Source organism: Caretta caretta, chromosome 19 (genome assembly GCF_965140235.1).
Source record: "Caretta caretta isolate rCarCar2 chromosome 19, rCarCar1.hap1, whole genome shotgun sequence".
Taxonomy (NCBI): Eukaryota; Metazoa; Chordata; order Testudines; family Cheloniidae; genus Caretta; species Caretta caretta.
In genome coordinates this window covers 12,655,155-12,678,920 of record NC_134224.1, presented here as the reverse complement: position 1 = coordinate 12,678,920, position 23,766 = coordinate 12,655,155, and the positions used below count along the sequence as shown (strand labels likewise).

General features: G+C 40.0%; 1 protein-coding gene across 42 annotated transcripts in view; it reads right to left on the bottom strand.

The window, feature by feature from the left end:
* EPB41 (erythrocyte membrane protein band 4.1) overlaps positions 1-23,766 on the bottom strand; it is a 191,792-nt gene that overhangs the window by 46,741 nt on the left and 121,285 nt on the right. For 14 of the 42 annotated variants that reach the window (XR_007353363.1, XM_048825629.2, XM_075121351.1 and 11 more), the window contains 13 exons: positions 22,913-22,988; positions 20,858-21,076; positions 18,170-18,257; positions 17,441-17,593; positions 16,311-16,408; positions 14,438-14,610; positions 13,410-13,526; positions 11,354-11,479; positions 9,719-9,844; positions 4,711-4,925; positions 1,996-2,052; positions 1,838-1,879; positions 923-985 (listed from right to left, as the gene is read on the bottom strand). Coding sequence is in view for 41 of the 42 variants with exons in the window: in XM_048825629.2 (XP_048681586.1) it covers positions 923-985; positions 1,838-1,879; positions 1,996-2,052; positions 4,711-4,925; positions 9,719-9,844; positions 11,354-11,479; positions 13,410-13,526; positions 14,438-14,610; positions 16,311-16,408; positions 17,441-17,593; positions 18,170-18,257; positions 20,858-21,076; positions 22,913-22,988 (1,553 nt within the window). In the remaining variant the exon portion in view is untranslated. The remainder of the gene's footprint in view (positions 1-922; positions 986-1,837; positions 1,880-1,995; positions 2,053-4,710; positions 4,926-9,718; positions 9,845-11,353; positions 11,480-13,409; positions 13,527-14,437; positions 14,611-16,310; positions 16,409-17,440; positions 17,594-18,169; positions 18,258-20,857; positions 21,077-22,912; positions 22,989-23,766) is intronic. The other 28 variants (XM_048825587.2, XM_048825611.2, XM_048825622.2 and 25 more) reach the window with 20 other exon arrangements.

Sequence of the window (23,766 nt, the reverse complement as noted above, 5' to 3'; positions counted from 1 at the left end):
AGCCCTCTAAATTTTAAGTTTCAGTGCATAAAGCAGACTATCCAAGATCTACACCTGTGCATGAAATGACAGAATACACCCTAGCACCTTCAGAATACATGGCAACTGTCAGATGAGCAGTAGCATACTGAAGTGCATTCAAGGACACACTTTGCTAGGGATAGTAATTACATCAGACACTAGGGGACTTGCTACTGGGTTGTTCCAATGGAGGAGAACTCTATGCTTCCTAGAATACATTAGAGCAGGAAAGTGGTTAGAGAAAAATTACAGCAACAATGATGGTAAATTCTATTGGCAGTTCTCTGGAAAGTAAAAAAGGCCTCATCTAACATTACTGTGAGCAAGCAATAGTGTCATGAGCCCTCCTGAAGAATGCTGAACAAGATTGCTGTGTAGTTTATACAGCTTGCGGCTTTACTGTCAGTCTCGTTTTTATGTTCTCAATTGTGATTCATCCTTGATTCCATTCTCCTTGGCCCAGTCAAGGAGAAAGAAAGAAAGAAAGAAAGAAAGAGAGAGAGAGAGAGAGAGAGAGAGAGAGTCTCTCTCTATATATATCCTTGCATCCTGTGTGATTCATGTTATTCTGAGTACCAGTGCAGAGATTTCCTATTTGTGGACTGAAGGAAAAAAAACATGCTATAAAGTCACTAGGATGCTAGAAACAGATTTATCACAGGACTATCCCAATCATATATTTTTCTGGTAAGTATGAAAGAATGAAAACCAAAAAAGGTAGGAGAAATGACAGCACATCGTCATGTTTATTGCTGACATGCATAAGCGTATTTTTTAAAAGTCTTCATGCAACAGCATGCAAAAACAAATTCAGCAGCAGAGGAGGAAGAAAAAGAGTTCAGCAAAGAATGCAGAAGGTCCAGGCAAACGCAACTGAAATAAGCGTCAAGTTCATACAAACCTCCAACATTAAATTGCTATGCCTGATATAAATGTTTTCACCATCTAGTTTCTTTGATCTTTTCTGTGAAAATGAAAGAAAGGGGGAACAAAAAAAAGAAAAGCACAAAAAATTAAAGTGTTGTTCTTGCGGGAATCGCAAATTGGCAAATAAAAAAATGTTAAATAAATGTTTGGAGCGCAGCATTGTGCCAATATGGGATGGGCCATAAAACCACAAGAACATGTGTAGGAACAGTCACCACCAAGAAATGGAGGACCTTGCTCATGAACAACTGAATAATGTAATGAGTTTAATTTAAAGAGACAGTTCCCAGAGTTTCATTGGCTTATTTGCATTGCCACAACAAAGGCATCCTGTTCTCAGCAAATAAGTATTCAACATTTTCTATGGAGGACTTGCAAAGATTAAGACATTTTCAACTTCCTGATAATGAAGTGTGTATGGTGCTGCATTAAATGGTATTGTACGTGTAGTTTTTCCAATGCTTCCAAGCCTTTAAAATGAATTTTAATAAAATGTGTACTACAATTAATATACTTGAAATACCTTCAGTGTTTTACATATTTTCCCTGTCAAGTACCCCATAAAACCATAAGTGCTTAAGTTTTTGCATCTCCTGGAACGTTCAATGTACAATTTTCTTGTGCTTGTTACTAGCTTTATTTCTTTACAGAACTGTGAAACACAATTCATATTTGAAACAGAGTATGTTTCTCACTAAGAAGTTCTTTAACAGAGATTTATTTAACAATCTCAGATTGTCAAAAAGCTGAACGGTTTTGAAAACGAACATATACTTGCAGATTAAAAAATCAAAGCACATGAAGAAATTGGAGCACTGTCTTTTTAAATATGTTAAGTATGCATGAGTGACATGGGAATTTTGCTCGGTGAAGGTGTAAAGTGGCTAACCTTCCTCACTCTTGTCGGACCTTCCTCTTTTTCTGCAGGCTGCTGTTTCGCAGTGATAAAAAACAAAAAATGTTCGTTTATTTAGTTATGTTGAACCTTCATTTTACAATCTTTTTAAAAAAATGTGAAAAACCTAACTGATAATTATCAGCACAAACCTGGGGCTGGTCACCATTTGTGGTAGGCAATGTGACCTCCATGTGTGTTTTCCCCACCTACATTTAAGAAATAAAGTGGTAAAAACATTTCTTGTTAGTAGATTTTTGGAAACCACTTAGTTTCAAAACACAGCTGAAATATGAGGTTGGTTTTGAAGCATGGCAGCGTGCGGGAGGAGTCCGCATGCGGGAGTCTACGTGCGGGAGCCAGCGTGCAGTCTTTTGAAGAGGATTAACAAAACTAACAGTGGCAATGTCAGTTCAACATCACATTTCTAACCTGAAAGTAAAACTGACATCAGTGTTTTAAAAGACCCCACAGAGCATTTATTTAATAGTTCTACCAAAGATAGGCTTTTTTGTTTTAAGGATATTTGTAAGCCAATGTTTCCAAAGCTTATCTACAATTTGATACCTCAATGAGATCACTGTCAAAAGCGACATGTTCAAATTAATAGACATACAACTTTTCAAAGACAAAAAATAAAGATGTTCTTTCATGGTGATCATCTAGTCCAACCCCCTGTATAACACAGGCCATACACTTGTCTATAAGTATGTATTTACATTTGTCAGCCAATTGACCTACCAGTAGCACTGGATCGGAGTCTTCCATTCTCCTTAACTGTAGAGCTAATAACCAATATTTTCAAAGCTTTTCAAAAGTTAAAAGGAATTCAATTCATCCAATTCACCTAGGCAATCCAGGCTGTAACAGAGGTGGCGTGCTTACATTTGATAGGCAGGATAAAGACCAAGAATCGTTAAAATAAAACTGCACCTCCTGCTAGCCTATCACTGAAGTAACTTTGGAAAGATTACCTTGACGGGCCTGTTGAAATAGCAATACCACCACCACAACGCAGGAAGAATGTTGAAATGGGATAAAGTACAAATACAGGAAACATTACAAAGACTGGTTGCCACAAGGCAAAAATAGTTATATATGCAAGGATAAAGAAACAGGTGATTAACCCAAGACTAGATTAGATTATGGAGCAGTTTAGCAGCTTCTAGGGTCTACAGGATTTTACAAGAATTCTTTCTACACCAAGTGCCAAAGTAAATCTAATATTGTAAATACTTGAAAAATCTGTCGGATAAATGAGGGACTGGGTGAATGGAATTATTTTAAATTTAACCGTTGAGTGGCATTAAGATGTTTTAAAATGTTTCAATTATCTGCAAGACTCCATTAGTCTTCGGCACTCATCCTCAATGACTCAGTGCTCCTGTTCTGTGCCTTTATGACTAAAAGCAGCTCAGAGGTCTTCGCTATTGGCAACAGCCACTGACAATTTTAACCAGTGGTGTCACCAAAAGTTGTGTTCCGTTAATCATATAGAAGGTCCTGTTGACTAACTGATTTGTTCATCTCTTATGTGTGTTTTTATATACATAGATATATGGCAAGATGACTATGCAAGGAAAAGAGGCATTTAGATATCAAAAGGAATACACTTAGTACTGTATGTTAAGAAGTTACAAAGAGGATAACACATAATGAAAATGTGACACTGTGATTATGTTAGGCAATTGTGGTTTTGAAGGGCCAAATTCGCCAGTTTTAAGTGGGTGCAACTTCATTCGAGTCAGAGAAGGACCAGATGTAACCAGGTCCAAATTTGGCCCTGTTAACAGATTGCCACCAGTTTTCTCCAACCAACAGGAATTCTTATTATCTCTACAGGGATTCCTTGAAGTCTGAAAATAAAGATTTCTTGGCTTGTTTGGGGGGTTGGTGAGGATATTGCACTGTCTCCTCCCTCATGCCTCAAGTGCTTATTTTATATCTATAGATCTTCCATGGACTATAACTACATCTACCATACAAGACTTGCTCTCTATACAACAATATGGGGAAAACAGAATGTACAACATTCAGAGTGACAGGAAGCAATCTCTATCTACGCTCTTTGCCTCTAGATTTTCCGCTATCTTCTCTCAAAATAAACTTTAAAATATTAGTGTTGAAACAAGATGAATACCTCTTCATATACGATTCTGCCTTATATTTTTATCTATCTATATTTTACACAGAATACTCTCAGAAGAACCAGATATTTGAACTTTCCAATTTTTAAGTAGTCCCACTTAATATTAAATCCAACACAGTCTAAACGTGTTTCAATATTCATGAATCAGCACTTTAATCCAGCTGCTAGCCTGTCAGGTCCATTAACAGCTCTCCAGGAAAAACAAATCAATTAAAACAACACTTTACACTATAAATGCTGGAAAACTCTGGGCCCAATTCTTCTCTCACAGTGTGTATATCGGGCAATTCCACTTAAGTAAAACGCGTTACTAGTTAACAAGAACAAATTCAGTTGTATATGGGGCTAATTCTCAGTGGTACATACCATTTTCAGGTGATCAACAGGTAACAGCTAATTTGTTTAGGACCATCCCTGAAAAAAAGTATACTGCCCTAGGAACAATTAAGACATGAAAACTATAACATGTAGTGTAACATATTTTTATGGTATCTTGAAGTTCAGGAAAGGTATTCTCCTGGAATCACAACCAACTAGCTAGAGAGGATCCCATTCCCAGTCCACTGACTACACAGGGATGAGATACCTCTCTACCCCTTCCCATCTAATGCAACATTGCCATTTGAGGCCATTTTAGAGCTAGCATTCCATATAAAGCAAAAATCACTTGCAGTCCTCACAAAATAAACACTTTATGGTAATTCTGAGGCTAGTGTACCTTGGCCACTTCAGATGGCTCCATCTTGGCCTTCTCAGGTGGCATTTCTTCACGCTTTCCCTCAGTTTCCACAGCTTCCTTCTCCACTTTAGAGACTACTACTATTTCCTTGGTATCTGATGCAGCTGATGGGGTAAGTTCAGCAACATGTCTCTGAGCAATGGCTGGTGCAGAGGTGGGCCGTGGGCTTCGGTCAGGTGTAATCACCGCTACTGCTGAACAGGGAAAAAAAGAGTCAAGGCATGGTTCAGAATGCGTAATGTTTCTAGATCACTAGGAAAATCTTCCCAGACTAGAGCACTGTAGTTAAAAAAAAGGGAGTAAAGCAGCTTGTGCATTTAGTACAGAAAGGTTGAGGTTATTTTCCTTATAGTTTTAATAACAGGTATTGTACAGAAAGTAAAAAAGCAAGCTTGCACTCTGCAAAGAAGCCACACCAAAAATGCTAATTTACTTGTGACCCTGCAAGGAGTTTCTGGATCTTTCAACCACCACTGATATAAGTTTATCACCATGAAACCTTTAAAGTACAAATGTTTATAACTGTGATCACTTGTATTAACCGCACCGTGAAATCCCCAAACAGAAACTTTACAAGTTTTTGAATCAGACATTGAGATTCTCTACCTCCTCACTATCTCTGGATCAGATTTATGCATTTTCTTTTGGCCAATTAAAAATCACTATTTCGTTACAAAGCTTTACAGACAAGCAGCAGTCTCCAGTTGGCTTTCAAAGCAGACTTCTACTTTTTACGTCAGATGATTTCCCCTGCCATAAGAGGAGTCACTGTTGAGGAACGATACCCATCATTTCCCAATTGATGAAAGGTGCAGCACTGAACATATATGCTTCAAATTTGTGTTTGTTAGCAGAAGGATGACAAGCCTCACATATAAGCATCAGCAAAAAGAAAAGGAGGACTTGTGGCACCTTAGAGACTAACCAATTTATTTGAGCATGAGCTTTCGTGAGCTACAGCTCACTTCATCAGATGTATACCGTGGAAACTGCAGCAGACTTTATATACACACAGAGAATATGAAACAATACCTCCTCCCACCCCACTGTCCTGCTCGTAATAGCTTATCTAAAGTGATCAACAGGTGGGCCATTTCCAGCACAAACCCAGGTTTTCTCACCCTCCACCCCCCCCCCACAAATTCACTCTCCTGCTGGTGCTAGCCCATCCAAAGTGACAACTCTTTACATAATCAAGTCGGGCTATTTCCTGCATAGATCCAGGTTTTCTCACATCCCCCCCACCCCCATACACACACAAACTCACTCTCCTGCTGGTAATAGCTCATCTAAACTGACCACTCTCCAAGTTTAAATCCAAGTTAAACCAGAACATCTGGGGCGGGGGGGGGGGGGGGGTAGGAAAAAACAAGAGGAAACAGGCTACCTTGCATAATGACTTAGCCACTCCCAGTCTCTATTTAATCCTAAATTAATAGTATCCAATTTGCAAATGAATTCCAATTCAGCAGTTTCTCGCTGGAGTCTGGATTTGAAGTTTTTTTGTTTTAAGATAGCGACCTTCATGTCTGTGATTGCGTGACCAGAGAGATTGAAGTGTTCTCCGACTGGTTTATGAATGTTATAATTCTTGACATCTGATTTGTGTCCATTTATTCTTTTACGTAGAGACTGTCCAGTTTGACCAATGTACATGGCAGAGGGGCATTGCTGGCACATGATGGCATATATCACATTGGTGGATGTGCAGGTGAACGAGCCTCTGATAGTGTGGCTGATGTTATTAGGCCCTGTGATGGTGTCCCCTGAATAGATATGTGGGCACAATTGGCAACGGGCTTTGTTGCAAGGATAAGTTCCTGGGTTAGTGGTTCTGTTGTGTGGTATGTGGTTGTTGGTGAGTATTTGCTTCAGGTTGCGGGGCTGTCTGTAGGCAAGGAGTGGCCTGTCTCCCAAGACTTGTGAGAGTGTTGGGTCATCCTTTAGGATAGGTTGTAGATCCTTAATAATGCGTTGGAGGGGTTTTAGTTGGGGGCTGAAGGTGACCGCTAGTGGCGTTCTGTTATTTTCTTTGTTAGGCCTGTCCTGTAGTAGGTAACTTCTGGGAACTCTTCTGGCTCTATCAATCTGTTTCTTTACTTCTGCAGGTGGGTATTGTAGTTGTAAGAAAGCTTGATAGAGATCTTGTAGGTGTTTGTCTCTGTCTGAGGGGTTGGAGCAAATGCGGTTGTATCGCAGAGCTTGGCTGTAGACGATGGATCGTGTGGTGTGGTCAGGGTGAAAGCTGGAGGCATGCAGGTAGGAATAGCGGTCAGTAGGTTTCCGGTATAGGGTGGTGTTTATGTGGCCATTGTTTATTAGCACTGTAGTGTCCAGGAAGTGGAAGTGGACACTACAGTGCTAATAAACAATGGCCACATAAACACCACCCTATACCGGAAACCTACTGACCGCTATTCCTACCTGCATGCCTCCAGCTTTCACCCTGACCACACCACACGATCCATCGTCTACAGCCAAGCTCTGCGATACAACCGCATTTGCTCCAACCCCTCAGACAGAGACAAACACCTACAAGATCTCTATCAAGCTTTCTTACAACTACAATACCCACCTGCAGAAGTAAAGAAACAGATTGATAGAGCCAGAAGAGTTCCCAGAAGTTACCTACTACAGGACAGGCCTAACAAAGAAAATAACAGAACGCCACTAGCGGTCACCTTCAGCCCCCAACTAAAACCCCTCCAACGCATTATTAAGGATCTACAACCTATCCTAAAGGATGACCCAACACTCTCACAAGTCTTGGGAGACAGGCCACTCCTTGCCTACAGACAGCCCCGCAACCTGAAGCAAATACTCACCAACAACCACATACCACACAACAGAACCACTAACCCAGGAACTTATCCTTGCAACAAAGCCCGTTGCCAATTGTGCCCACATATCTATTCAGGGGACACCATCACAGGGCCTAATAACATCAGCCACACTATCAGAGGCTCGTTCACCTGCACATCCATCAATGTGATATATGCCATCATGTGCCAGCAATGCCCCTCTGCCATGTACATTGGTCAAACTGGACAGTCTCTACGTAAAAGAATAAATGGACACAAATCAGATGTCAAGAATTATAACATTCATAAACCAGTCGGAGAACACTTCAATCTCTCTGGTCACGCAATCACAGACATGAAGGTCGCTATCTTAAAACAAAAAAACTTCAAATCCAGACTCCAGCGAGAAACTGCTGAATTGGAATTCATTTGCAAATTGGATACTATTAATTTAGGATTAAATAGAGACTGGGAGTGGCTAAGTCATTATGCAAGGTAGCCTGTTTCCTCTTGTTTTTTCCTACCCCCCCCCCCCCCGCCCCAGATGTTCTGGTTTAACTTGGATTTAAACTTGGAGAGTGGTCAGTTTAGATGAGCTATTACCAGCAGGAGAGTGAGTTTGTGTGTGTATGGGGGTGGGGGGGATGTGAGAAAACCTGGATCTATGCAGGAAATAGCCCGACTTGATTATGTAAAGAGTTGTCACTTTGGATGGGCTAGCACCAGCAGGAGAGTGAATTTGTGTGGGGGGATGGAGGGTGAGAAAACCTGGGTTTGTGCTGGAAATGGCCCACCTGTTGATCACTTTAGATAAGCTATTACGAGCAGGACAGTGGGGTGGGAGGAGGTATTGTTTCATATTCTCTGTGTGTATATAAAGTCTGCTGCAGTTTCCACGGTATACATCTGATGAAGTGAGCTGTAGCTCACGAAAGCTCATGCTCAAATAAATTGGTTAGTCTCTAAGGTGCCACAAGTCCTCCTTTTCTTTTTGCGAATACAGACTAACACGGCTGTTCCTCTGAAACCTGTCATATAAGCATCAGGTACATGCAAAACTCACCAGCCCTCTTCCTTCCCCAATTCTAGTTCTGAGCTATCTAGTTTCTAAAAATCCTTACACATTTAGGAATAGGTGGTCAAACTGATCCTTTATGTCAAAGCAAACCCCGAACAATTCACTAAGCAATTTCTATACCCACAATAACATATTAATTTTTACGGTTATCCAATTAAACTTCTTCCCATTATCTGAAATGATAAATTCAGTTTGACAGAAGCTCATATTCATGAAGTCAACTACTGGTTCAAATCAGTGGCGCTGGAACATTTTTAACAGTGGGGGTGCTGAAAGCCAGCCCTCTTACCTCTCTCTGTGCCCCTCCCCCTCCTCCCCGGAACTGGGGCCAGGAGCAGGGCCATGACTCCTGGAGAAGGGGACCCAGACAGGGGTAAGGGGGCTGAGGCTGGGGCTGGGACCCCGGAAGCAGGGCCAGCAGCTGGGACCCTGGGCTGGGAGCCCATGCGTGGGGCCAGGAGCCGAGCCCCACCTAAAACCTGGGGTGCTGCAGCACCCCCCCACCCCTAGTTCCCACGCCTATGGCTCAAATAGGGCAATGAACACTTGGTACTTTGTCCAAGCTAATACTAATTTACTACAGTTCACCCAGCTAGACCCAAGACATCAGAAATTTTCAGATTTAAGGATCATAGTCTGTATGTTTAGATATCCTCTAATCCCTGTTTTGCCTCTCATTCAAAAAGGTATTAAATGCTTTTTGTCTTTGTCTATCAAATAAAAAATGAAGAAATACTGTATGTATTTGACCAATACAAATAGCAGACCAACAGAAAAATGCAAGAAAACTGCCAACACAATTTTACTGGCAATCAAGTGCACAAACTTGTTGATACCAAAGTTTACTTAATTTTCACACTGTTACATATTAATCCAAGGTATGACGTTTCTCTAAAAACATTACTCCTACACATCAGTAAGTGCCTAGTATTGACCTGGCATCCTTTTGACACAATCTCATCTAGCACCACTGCCTTGAGACTGCTTGTACTGTAGAAATGACAAACACTGGAGAAGTTGTATGTGGTAGTTGTGAGATAGCAAACAGAGTCAGACTTAGCAGAAGGAAATGTAAACCACACGGGTTGAGAAGCCATCACAACTGTACCTGGCTGCTTTTGCACTGGTTCCAGAAAATTGGGCTCTAGTTCTAGATCTTTCATCGTCATCACTTTCTCTTCCTCCTCATCTTCGTCTACTGGGCTTATCTCAATATTTTCATGGACATGTATGACTAAAAAAATTATGCATTCATTAAAATGCCACCTAAGACTTCATGGAAAAGGAGAAGTTACCAAGAGCAAACTTGCAAGAACCACCTCTCTTCAGGAACCTTGTCTGAATATCAGCACACAAAATTATGCTACTAATTTTATGATGCTTTGGGATAAGAGGACAGGGGAGAAAGAGAACAAAATTCATAGTTTCCTTTGGCAGCTTATAATTACTTATCTGATGTATAAAATACTAATTGCTTTGATTACTAGGTTATACTTAAAATGTATTTCTGTACCCAGCATAGTATTGGCTATAGAGGCACAGCTTGTTATGAATAATAATGAAGAACCACATAAAATGAGAGTGGTCAGGCTGAGAAAGGAAACAATTAACTGCCAGGTGTGCACTGATTCAGTGCCTGGGAGGCAATATGTTCACAAAGGTCCATCTCAACAGAGCTGGGTGGAGAAATCGTTACAATTGGGCAATGACAATGTACATGGTTTGGAGGTGGAGTAAGCCACTACTCTGACCCACAGAGCTGTATGTGATAGGACCAAAGAGTGGAGGGAACGGGTACCTTGCAAACAAAGACTGGGTGATGGGAGAACAAAGTGATGATTTCCCTACAAAGGGAAGGAGCAGCTCTGCTGACACACAGAATTGTGGACCATGTGAGCCGGATACAGCTGGCAGGCTGAAAGTGCAAGGCTCTGAGAAACTGGTTTTTGCCTGCCACACGGCAAAAGGTAATATTTGGATATTCTGTAATTTAAGCACAGAGCTAGTTTACTAGTTTATCAACCTTTTCCAAAGTATCCAAGTAGGTGATATTTCTAGTTATTTTACATTTTATTTTATTACATTATGTTAGACTCCAACTTCTGTAATCTGCCTTTATTTAAGACAAATAAAGGTTTATTTGAAGCGATGGAGTGGCTTGGAAAGAGCAACTGACTCCAGGGGAGGCTGAATCAGTAGTGAATAGCAGTCAAGTGCAATGGGATGAAAAAAGGAGGTTGTAATCTAACTCCTCAAACTGTGCAGCATGACAGCTGCCACAGGTCAGGGAGAGCACAACTTGAACAATTCTAGGCTTTGTATACTGCTAGTAGGATTCATGACACGTATGCCTATGAAATTGACAATACCGTGGCACTTCCAGCAAGGTATACCACCTTTGGAGGTTGCCACCTGTATGTATCAGTGCATGTATCAATGGAACTGCTGAACCACTGCTGTAAAATATTTTAGATGTCTCCCCACACCACTAAAGTGGTCTTGCTCATAACTACCTTTGATGTTGTAGCATTATGATCAAAGGTACTTGCCACATTTACTCTGTTTTTAATTGAGTTAGTAGCACAGCAAAAATTCTAGCCATATTCTATAGTATTTCAGCACCTTCAACACTGGCAATCCATAACGCTGCTCATTTATAACAAATAAGCTGTGTAAAAGCAGATGTAAGTACTGTAGGAGGTGATGTTAGCACGACTGATATGAGAAGTCATCACAGCTGTACCTGGCTGTTTTTGGAATGGTTCCATTAATTTTGATTCTGGAACAGTAACCTTAAACACCTCCACTTTCTCCTCTTCCTCTTCTTCTGCTATTGGTTTCATCTCAATATTTTCAAAAGTATGTTTGGCTAGAAGAAGTTACGAATGCATTAATATACCAAATGGAAGACTGCAGGGAAGTAACAGTCACTAATGGTGCGGTTAAGGTCAATGGGGACTCATCTCTTAAGGACAGCATATGTCTAACATTTGAAAAAACAGCCAACACACTAAAATTGCCTGTTTTAAGCTGCTCTAGGAGTTAGGTCTTTGGTATAATCCTGCATTGCAATTGCATACCAAAGTCGTCACCATCACTCCAGTCCTATCAACATAATGTATTATAATGAAGAATTTGGGTGGGAGAGAAAAGGTGTGAAGGAGGTTCTTGGTAGCAAGGGAATGTTGGTGAGGCTTCTAGAAAGAAACTGACTGCTCTGCTTTCAAGCAACCTGTTGATACCCACCCACTTTGCAATGTTATTGTATCAGAAATTGCTGCTCAATTATGGGATTTTGATGAGATGAAGGTGCTGCTATGAGAAAGAAAAGAAAAACAGGAGCTCAAGAAGAACACCACAAACAGTAATAATCCAACTTCATCTGTATAAAAAAGTTCTGAGTTATAGAGCCTCTGAGCCAGGGCCAGATGGACTTGAGACCCTGCCCCTCCCTAAGTTAATAGATCTAGAGAACAATCAGAATTGTGTCCTGGTGTCTTAGTTGGTAGTGCTTTGCAGTGCCTTGTGAGAGGCCTGGGTTGATTTCAGTATCAATCTCTGATACTGTAAAGCCAGCAGGAGCTGGCAACACTTGCATAGGCAGATGTCACTCTGGTGTGGAAGAAGATGGGAATGACTGGCCTGTAGCAGTCTTCATTTTAGGAAAGGTATTGATGGGCCTGTGTATATCTTTTTGGACAGAAACATTATGGCTACAAAACAAGGTTTCTATAGTGAATTGTGGTGGGGTGGCAGAATGGGACTCTGCTCAAACACAGATATGGAGGATGCTGGCTGGATAGAATTATGTGCCAGTAAGCATTCATCATGAGTTTCCTTTCATTATTAGAGAAGTAGCGAACAGAGCAGATCTTTGATAACACCACTGGTATAATACACACATTTGTCCTAACAATATACAAAATTTATACACATCTCAGCTTCTTTGCCAAGAAGTCAACAAGATACAGTTGTAACAAATAATAAACATGTCCTAGGAAATCTAGGCTCAGATGGCTCCCCAAAAATGTCATGAACTGCAAAACATATTTAACAAGACTTAAAAAAAAAAAAAAAAAAAAAAGGAGCAACCTCTAAGATGAAATCCAAAAAGAGTTTTGAAGTGGATGTTTTAAGATCACAAAAACAATATTCCACAATTTTTAATCTAGCATTTATAAAAGTACAGAAATTTAAAATATAGTCTTATTTGAAATGTAATTACATCTTTAAAATCTCTCCATCTGAGCACAGAGTTTCTGTCTAAAAGTCTGCCGGATTAATGGCTGGATTTACAACTATCCATAACCCACTTACCCCCTCTTTTTGTCCTATCACTGCAGAGATGTTAACGGGCCACTCTACCTTGAATGATCCCTTAGAAAACAATATGTTCCACCTTGCATTTAGCTGTGATGCTCAGAGTACTTTTCCCAGACCTGAAGAAAAGCACTGTGTGGCTCAAAAGCTTGTCTCTCTCACCAACAGAAGTTGGTCAAATAAAAGATATTACCTCACCCACCTTGTCTCTCTAATCTCCTGGGACTGACACAGTCACAACTACACTGCATACATGTCTAAAAAGTGTAATCAAGCAATTCTATTCCAACAACTCTCCACACTTAAGGACATAAACCCATCCCAGCCTGTTGGCTGCCTGACTATAAAGACACATCTTGCAAAGAAATAAAGAAAAAAAGGCCAAAATTTGTGAAACATTTCAGAGCGGTCAAGAACAAGCATAAAAAAGGAAAGGATAGAAAAGGCACTGCAGAGAGTCATAGCCACTACAGCTATACCTGGCTTCTCTCGGAACTGTTCCACAGGTTTTGATTCTGGAATCTCAACCATCACCACATCCTCCTGCTTCTCCTCCAATATAGGTCTGACCTCAATTTTTTGAGACGTATGTTTAGCTGAAGAAATTGTGTACATGTTAACAAGCTACTCATGTAGCATATGGAGAAGGCTGCAGACTTCAATTCGGATAGAAGAATTAATTTGCTCTTTTTATTTTCCAAGTTCTGATATTAAAGCACAAGATTAGTAAAAGTAGAACTTTCCCTTCTCCTATGGTACTTACTAGCAGTACAAAACAAGTACCACCACTTGGATCCCAGATGTAGTATGGGGATCCAAAGCTAGATCTGTGTTAGTAGTTTTCAAAAACTACATCAAAGTTAAAATGTACTATTTTTCTTTTAGCTTTGGGTGGCAACAGGACAAGCAGGTACAGACTTTTTACTGAAGTGTTTTATGGCATCTTTTCAAGACTTGAGTTATTATATTCAAAACTAAGAAAAGAGTCTTGGGGAGAATGAGTGCTGCTTCAGCATATAATAATTCATATTCAGATTAAAAAGAAATCTGTTTCAACGGACTTTAGGAACAGGGTCAGTCTTCAGGACAATTTAAATTCACAACAACATTCTTTTTTGCTTGTCTTATTTGATAGTTCTATGAAGTGTCACCTCACTGTCATTTATGAGCTTATAACAAACCCATTTATTTCCCTCAAAACAATTTTTCTGCCCACAAATTTTGAATCAGAATTGATTATTTAATAATTAAAATTAACAAAATGCACTTTCTTACAACTGAGTGTCTAGAAATACATTCCAGGCACTGTCTCAGTTTCAGGCTCTTTACATCAGCTTTCTTCTTTATCTAAAATAAATTATTATTATTAATAATAATAATGATAATAATAATAATAATAATTTAAAAAGTTATGAAGCCTAAGCCTACAGGGTGATTTTCAATAGAAAAATATGGGGTGGATTTCATGTATGGAAACCTTACAGTAAGGTAATGAAACTTCACTCACCTCCATCAAGGCTTCTAGATGCCCGTTTACTTGCTGTTCGTTCAAACTGTGGAGCAGGTCTGTCAATCAATGCACTAGCTTGTCTTGTCTGGGCCTGCGTCCGTCCACTATAACGAAATTTAGAGCCCAGTGCCAGGAACTTGCTTTTGGGAAGTGCTTCAGGGGAAGTTAGCCTGAAAGGTACACATGTATATTAGTTTTATATCTCCAAATCACTCATACTATATAGAAAAAAATTAAAAAGAGATGGGGGGGGCCCCCACAACAGAAAAACTGAATATTTTTCTAAATGATCTCTTCACATAATGTACTCCTGGGGGGATTCTGCATGACTACATGCCTGCAGAAAACGCCCCCCATCCCCACAGAATTCCTGTGCTTCTCTGCAGAAAACAGCAGGGAAGCAAAGGGAAGCTGGGGCACAGGGGGAACCATGAGTGCAGTTTGGGGCAGGCGGAATTGCACCCCCACAGAATCGAGAGATGGGGGGGGTCACACGGGGTTACATGCCACTGCCCCACCCCATTTCTGCAAGCACAGATCTGCCCAGCTCAAGGAGGCTGCATGTCTACTCCCCAGACTCTGCAGCTGAATGCTGCCTCCTGGGTCCTAGTGCCTGTCGTGTTCCCCTTCTGTGTGCTGGGAGCCTTCCTGTTTTCTGTGCGGGGGGGGGGGGAGGGGGGAGAGGCAGTGTGGAAGGAAGGGTGTGTGGAATAGGGCAGGGGGAGGGGGATAGAGAAGAAAAGGGGATAGGGGAATCATGGGAGGAAGCGGGAGCCTGGCATGCAGCATCCCCTCGGCAGCAGCTCAGGCTCCCCCGTTAAGATGACCCATCGAACCCTCACCCTGACAAGCCCTACCCCCCTACACCTGGACCCCTCTGATGAGCCCCGTACACCCAGAGTCCACTTCATTAATCCCCAATTAGCTGCACCTGGACCCCCACCCCATCAAGCTCCACTCCCCAGCACCCAGACCCCCCACCTGCAAGGTTTCTATATTAACCAAAAATATAACATTTAGGTTTCTCTTCAAGAAAAAGCTTTAGGGAGTAAGGAGTGGGCCTTAGATTATTAACATGGGAGAGTCTAACATATATTTACTTTCCAGCAACCATTTTTCAGACGAAAAGACTTGCATGAAGCATCTCATGTTATTTCTTTAGCACAACGGTTCATCTGAAGTTATATTCATTTACAAAAAGGAACTATTATCAAGAATTTTTTCTTGACCTTTCTCATATAGTACCTGCACCTCAAAATCCCACAGCTGAGAGGCACTTTCTGATACAACACCACTGCAAAGTGGATACCAAAACAAGGTGGATGACAGCACAGCAACCAGCATCTTTCTACAAACCTTGACATCCTTAGCTCTCATGGAACTCTGTCACTGGTTTTCTCAATGTCAGCCTCTATTTCACTCAATCTCTTATTAAAAAGAAACCATTTAGGGGTAAAGATGGAACAATACCCAACAGAGATACTGGATAAAGTAACCAATATCGGAGTTAGATATTTGGCAAACATTTCTTTATTCTCATTCTCTTATGGCATTTAGATACAGATGTTATACTTTCAGTGCCTTATTTCAAAACCTCTGTATTTTGATGGATTTCCTAGGTTATGTTCTCAATGGTTAAACATTCATTTGCTAGCTTGATTTATTTTAGGAATCCTAAAATAAAACTCAGTCACCATACACACTTTTTACTCTTTACAAACCTTATTACCTTAAATCACTATGGAGAAGAGTCAGACATATCTATCAGCAAAGGAATTACAAAAATTGAGACTTAAAATTAGTATCACTATTAAATATAGTGGGTTTTTAAAAAACAGATTTTTTTTTTACAATTTTAAGCAAGGCATACCTGAAAAAAGTGTGATGTTCAACACAGACTTTCCACAGTTTCTTAGCTGCCCGATAACTAGGTAGTTTGAATCCAATGGTACTTTCATATTGTTCATGCTATGGAAAATTGCAAAGCGGATTATTTTATTATAGCTACAGGTGATGTATACAAAAGAAAATCACTACATGGAACATACCCACGTAAAACCCAGGCAAGCAACTCCGAAATTCCCCTCACAGAACTTCTTTGGCATTCTTCCACTAGAGAAATGAGGGTTTGGCTCACAAACCCTGTAGATATACGATGATACCCAGGCATCTGCAAGAAGGTATAGGCCCTTCTATATGGAGCCTGTATTTCTCTGCAGCAGTTCTGGGATCCCTTTTAAAAGGGATTTTCCACTACACAAATGAAAACGTGGACTGCTTTCATTCATGCAGGATCCAACAAGGTGGGGGTAAAACAATGCAGCAGAGGCCACTCCATTCCCCTTTTCATGTGGGAAGGAGATCCACATACAAGTCAAAACAGCATGATCCAGCCCCTCACATACCATGTTGCTACATACTTTGACAATTGATAAAAGTACAACATTACGAATGGTCATATAAGGTCTTATGAAATGAACAGCTACTTGCTTTCCACAGCAAGAAAAAAAACTCTCTCTTTTCCACACAAACTTTTGTTCTCCTCATTAAAAGTATGTTTCCAAGTACTATCAGAAAGATCAAGCATTTTGCTTCATTTTGGTTATGGTAAAATATTTTGTTTATATTTGTATTTCTGCAACAAAGATCTGTTATGTGCTTGACTTGTTCCAATGAGAATATGTTCAACAGCAGAATACCATAGTCTACAAGTAGGTGGAGCTAACTACTATGTAATTTATCATTCAAATGCAATGTTATAGGCTGAGACAGATATCTTAGTTTTATATTATAAATTGAATCTACTACAAAGCCAAATAAGACAGGAAATAAGTTATAATTTAAAATGAAAAACCAATTGTACTACTGCAATTATAGAAACAACTTTAAATCTCCACAGCACTTTTCTGTTCTTTATGCAAACAAGACTAAACTGGACACTAATTAGAAAATGTTTTGTTACAATACAGGACAAAAATAGAAGATAAACTGGCAATGTACCTCCCCTGGCCGGATCTTAATGAAGAAGCTGCTGCGTTTGTAGGAAATCTTCAGCACTTTGGGCCAAGGAAAGCGGTTGATTCTCAGTTTATCTTTATAGACAAGAAGGCCACTGGAACAGACTCCCAGAATGATGTCAACTCCCTCCAAGTCCTAAGAAAGTTAATACATATTTATACCTGCACCAGTGTTGGAATTACAAGTTCCAACAACTGATCACCCAACATTTTCTCTATACACTCCTTTTGTCTTTTCCTAAATAGCTACTGAATTCATTTGTCCTGCATGCCTGAACAGCTTCCAACTTCCCATGTGCCAAGGGCCAATTTTACTTTCCTTCAGATCTCTCCTTAAAACCTCCTCTCTTCTATTGATGTCTTCTCCAACCCCATCTGCTCAAAGTTTGTGTCTGATCTTTTAGAGTTTATACTGTATTTATAAGAATTCTGAGAGTGGATTATTTTTCAGGATCAAACATTAGTTTAAATTCTTCAGACTAAGGGCTTGTCTACATTGGTAGGTTTATATCTACCTAATATACAGAGCAGCAAATCAGGAAGTGTAACTTCCTTTTTATAAAGCTTGCAGTAATGCTTACAACATATCTATTATATGCTTGCATTTCTGCAAGGGTGGCTGGCTGCCTGACTGCCTACATCTTTGATCAGGGCTCTTGAAATAAGGAACCTGTGAGCCCCAACCTACTCCAACAACAACAAAATCTCTTACCTTGGCTTGGTGAAGGTCAACTCCATACATAGATAGCTTTTTTGCATTCTCAAGAAATTCAAGGTCTGCTTGTGCTGGAGTCATGGATCTAAAAAAGGTTATGTAGAAAAACAAAAGACAATGAACTTACTATTATCTATAATAATGATTAGTGTAAAAGCAATAGACAGTGATCTTTTATTTAGCAAAAGAATTGCTGAGCCTTGGTTTGCTGAATTCCTTTTCTGAATGCAGAATGTTATGTTTACAAAAGATACTGCTTCGCATTTATTCTACGACAATTCCTCAACACCTTATGCCTCTGAAGTACCTAGGGTGACCATACATCCCATTTTGGCTGGGACAGTCTCCTTCTTAAACCCTCTCCTGGGCACCCTAATTTTTTTGGAAAAACTGGGCATTTGTCCCAGTTGTCCAGTTCTGCCAAAAGAGTGGGGGCATGCCCCCCTAGTGGGGCATGGAGGAATGTTGGGGGCAGGGAGTGAAGCAAGTGGCTTGTGCCAGCCCGGCACACAAGCAGGGGTTCGGGTGAGCCCCACACGATGTCCCATTTTCTCTTTGGGAAATGTGGTCACCCTAGTAAACAAAGACTGAAAAAAAAAAAAGCATCACTGTACGAATCATGGCACTGATTCTCTAAACAGCCAACTTCATTTGCAAAAAAGGTGAACAAATTAAATCTACTGAAGGCAAACACTGAACTGCGGTACCCACTCAATACTTTTCAGAATCCAGCTATTGTTCGGAGAATTAAATGCCAGGGCAGTTGAAATCACTTAATTAGGAGACTCCTACTAGGAGCAGCCTAGATGAATGAGACATTTTCTGGAAATAGATAGCGCCTGTCCATAGGAGAGGCAATACAATGCAACTCTGGATAAGAGAAACATCCTGATAATGGGGATATTTTCAGTGTTATTGAAATGTCTCTGTTAATAGGGTTCTATTTGCAAGTTGTGTCCAAATGCTATATTGGGACAGTACCCATTTATATACATTTAGTTTTGTTTGTTGCTTTGATATCTTACTTACAAAACACTTTAAATTTTATGTAAACTGTAAATCCTAGTGTTATGTCTTATGCAGGCATGATACAGCACAGACCAACGGGAATAAAAAGGATTAATATTACAACAATAACCTATTTTAAGTGGAACAACAAGGTCAACATTCATCTCCTAAACACAAACCCTCTATAGTTCAAATAAAATGACAATAGCACTAAGAACATTTTATGTGGAAATTCTTTACCTAAAAACATCTGATGTTTAAAGTTCTCAGAACAACATCCAATATTAATGAACTCATCTATATAAGAGGGAGACTATGTCACGCTACAAATTTAGATATAGCCATGCTATTCAGGTCAACTTTTAATATTTTTGTTTTACACAAAATACTTCATGTTCACTGGCTCTTTTAAGAGAATAAAATAGCCAAAAAAATAATTCAGCGATGTTAGTTTCCTGTTCTATCACAAATAGTACTTTATAACCTGAAGTCAAAGGAAGATACAGAGCAACGGACAAGCTTATCTTCCTCACTTCCTCTCCCCGTCAGTACAAATAGAGAGATATCAATTTAAAATATTGATCTGACCGTGTGAGTTTGAGGTGCTCATTATAGCTTTGGTATCACCCTTGGACTGAAGTCCACTATTACAGGTTATGCTTATGTTATTAGTTTGCATTTGTCGTGGAAAGGGCTTCACCTTTGCTTTTAGTTTTCTATCAGCATTACTGTGGCTCAACTGTCAGCTTTGGGGTGGTCAAGAGAGACTGCAGGTTCAAGTCCCACACAAGGGCTTGGGCTCATTCTTCGTGTTTTATAGGGTTTTCTTTCTTCCCTTAAAACTCCTGACACTTGCACCCCTCTTTCAGGTTATTGTACAATACCTATATACCAAGGTGGTAGGCTCCTTAAAGAGTGCGAAGAGAGGTAGGTAATAAATACACAATTCAGTGTGGTCTCTGCAGTTGAACAAGTCAGTACATTAGCATAAATATGCACAATATAAGATAAAAAATTTTTTTCAAAAAGTTTTAATTTAGTTATTATGCTCTTCTAACCGGATACAAGAGCTGCTCAAGAGAGACCCACCAGTATGAAAAGGTAGTCACAGAGGGATAAAGAAACCTTTCACAAATATTAGGTTATAGGAAACCTTCATTCCCTTTAATATCATCATCCAACAAAGTTGAAAGTGCAGCTACATACCTCGTAATAAATTTGAAAAATTGCTATACTCTGAAAGACACAAAACGGTGGACAAACGGACAAAAATGGGAGTGTGTGGAGGGGAGAAGGGGAAGGAAGCAGTAAAGGCTACAGTTTGTAAGTAAATAGTCTCAAGGAGCAATTACTATTACATGACCAACTTTGGATTTTCTCAGTATCGGATTCCTTCAGAGCACTAGCAGGATAGTTTATGCAAAGCACGTGGGTTATAAATTCTGGAAGGACTTTCTGTAACTGTTTGGAGTTTATTTATTTATTTAAAGCAGATGGATTTTATTTGTCAACTGAACACTCATCTATGAAACTAACTCTCTCTCTCTCTCTGTTTGAGGCTCACAAAAGATATTGATGGCCCTGAAGAGAAAAATAAAAGAACTCAGAATCTGGGAAAATACTAAATGGCTATTATTCTAATTACTCCAGACAAGCTCCCTCAATACCACCACTCACCTGTATGTTTTATGTAGTTCCATGACTTTTTCTTCAAGTTCCTTTGTCTGGTTTGGGGCCAGTTTAAACTCACTGACATAATCTGCGCTATGTAACTCCGGGTCATAATCTCCCAATTCAGACTGGACTGTGTAAGAACTCAGCAGGGCCAGTGTTGCAAAGGAACAAGGCAGACGCCCTGTAACAATGTCATGTCTAAGCTGAAGACACAAATAATACCTACAGGGAAGAAACAGAAGATGTGATTTTAACTGGGAGTGCAATAGAACAGTGGTTCTCAACCAGGGGTCTGGGGCAGGTTTCAGGGGGTCCGCCAAGCAGGGACAGCGTTAGACTCGCTGGGGCCCAGGGCAGACACCCAAAGCGCCATCACATGGGGCTGAAGCCCAGGGCCCTGAGCCCCGCCACACAGGGCTGAAGATGAAGCCTGAGCAATGTAGCTTCATGGGCACCCTGTGGCCCCAGGCAATTGTGCTGCTTGCCACCCCTTAATGCCAACCCCGGCTTTTATACGCAGAAAACCGGTTGTGGCACAGGTGGGCCATGGAGATTTTATAGCATATTGGGGTGGGCCTTGTTAGGGGGCTTATTCCTTCACCCACTTACTTCCCTGGTCCTTGTCGCATGAACAGAGAACAACAATACCCGAAGTCCAAAGGTGCAAACAATTCAATGTTTATTGGGGTGAACTTCCAGCAAGCATGATTCCAGTTTCCTTCCTTAGTGTCCCCCTTCCCAGCTCTGACACCACAGAGCCTTACCTGTGTCCCTGTTCCCATTCCAGCCCTTAGCTAAATCTGATTCCAATTTCCCCACCCCCATTCCCTGTTCCCATTCCCCCCCCTCCCCGCACTTCCTGATTGACTGCAGACTATATAGTAAAACTTGAGTTCTGCTTAGCTATATCTTAACCAATCATTTTACTGAAATTTAACTAAACAATCCTAACATATTGTAACATGATTATTTAACCAATTATATCCCACCACCTTAATTAGTTTACATCCAGCAAAATTAATTATACAGCAGACAGAAACAATCACAGAACCAGACAGAGATTATACAGACAAACAATAGGGAAATGGGGACTACAGTAATAGAACAACAAAGAAATGAGGATTTCACATCCCAGCTATTGATAAGTGAGTTCTTGCCAGACAGGATGCTATCGAACTAAGTTTCCTTTTACATTTTCTAGGCACTTCCCTTTCTCTGGAGGCAATGGGCATTATCAGGACAGGATTGTATTCCTAACAGCCCAATAGCACCTTATTTCAATGGGACTAGTTTGGAATGTGAGGATGTGACCGGTCGCTTCCCAGCTTATGGCTGCCTCTGCTGCTTAGCCAAAGGCCTTAGCCTAAGCACAGGGCCTCAGACTGTCACAGTAAGAGAAGGCTCTTACACCGGCAGACAGTGATTTTGATTCTTTCTTTTATACCTCTATAATTAGCTAAGTGATAATAATACACCTAAATTCTTAGAGTATAGGCCTTTACAGACAGGCCTGAATATCTATATCCTAACAGGCCTCATCAAGAAAAAGGTTGAGAACTCCTGCAACAGAAGACAAAAACCTGGTCACTTTATTTTGAGCTCAAGCTCCTGAGGAAATGAAGAGGAAGCCCACATTTTATGCTGCTAAATGGCATGGAGTGATGTTTGTATTGGCTTATAAGAAAAAAAAGAGTTAGTGCACCCTTCTCATTCAAAGGATAAGAGCTACACCTGCAGTCGTCTGAAAGGAAGAACGATCCACCCCCTTCAAAATGGTTTTGATAACTGAAATCAGACTTTGTTCAAGGCATTTAAAAGTATGTGTAGGTATGCGCGCGCGCACACACGCTACATAAAAATCTTGCACATACAGCCTTCAAAGTAGACTATGTCTAGTCCTATAGTATTAACTCTAAAATATACTTGAAAACAAAGATTTATAAATAGCTTTTGAGCTTTTACCTGAAAAGCAAAATATTATGCACTTCTATTGTACTTTCCACTCTCAGTACTTTACTAACTGATTAGCAAAGTTAAAAGGAAATAATCTGTCTTTACCTCGTTATATCCTCTGTCAGCTGTGCTGGATCTGGTGGATAAAACTTCACATTGAATGTAAAGTTCCAGGGGGCTCCTGTAATTAGAAACATACAAGTTTTGAAAATTTACAACAAAAATGTTCACAATACAGAAGTTTATAAAAATTATGAATATCGAATCTGACTTTAAAAATAAAGCATTCAAATGATACTTTATATTTTAATGCTGCCATTTGAATAATTGATTATAGAATGTAGTTTAAAGAGAAGTGATAAAGTCTCTGATCTGTTTTCATTTACTTAGCTTAAAACATATCTTTTATGGGGAACACGTAACCAGACTATGTGGAGGTGGACATATTCACATGAAAGACATCCCAGATAATATAAGAAGTGTGGAATTCACATGTTTTGGAATCTACTGCTCATTAAATACTTCATACCTCTGTTTGCTTTTTATAGATGTGATAAAGTATGAACAGAGGTCAAACTGTGGTGTGGGTTAATGAATTAGCATTTTACCACCAAAGACTCAGGTTTTAAATCTCTCCTAGGTGAGAAGAAAGAGGTGTTTAGTGGTTAAACATTGGCCCATGCCACACAGCCACCATATAAATTCAGTACAAATGTCTATCTGTAGTCAAGAAACACCCAGGGCTAAAACAGCAAGGCTTTTGCAGGTCAAGACTGAAATGTTTTAGAACAGCTGAATTACAAGGTTTATGTAGACAGTACTTAGCTCTAATTAGTGTCATCAGTCTTACTTCTATGAGTACTACAATTATATTCAAAATGCATGCTCAGCCACTATTCAAATAAATCACATCTAACACGCAAAGATGCAAAATTGTATGTTTATTTTTCAATTTATAC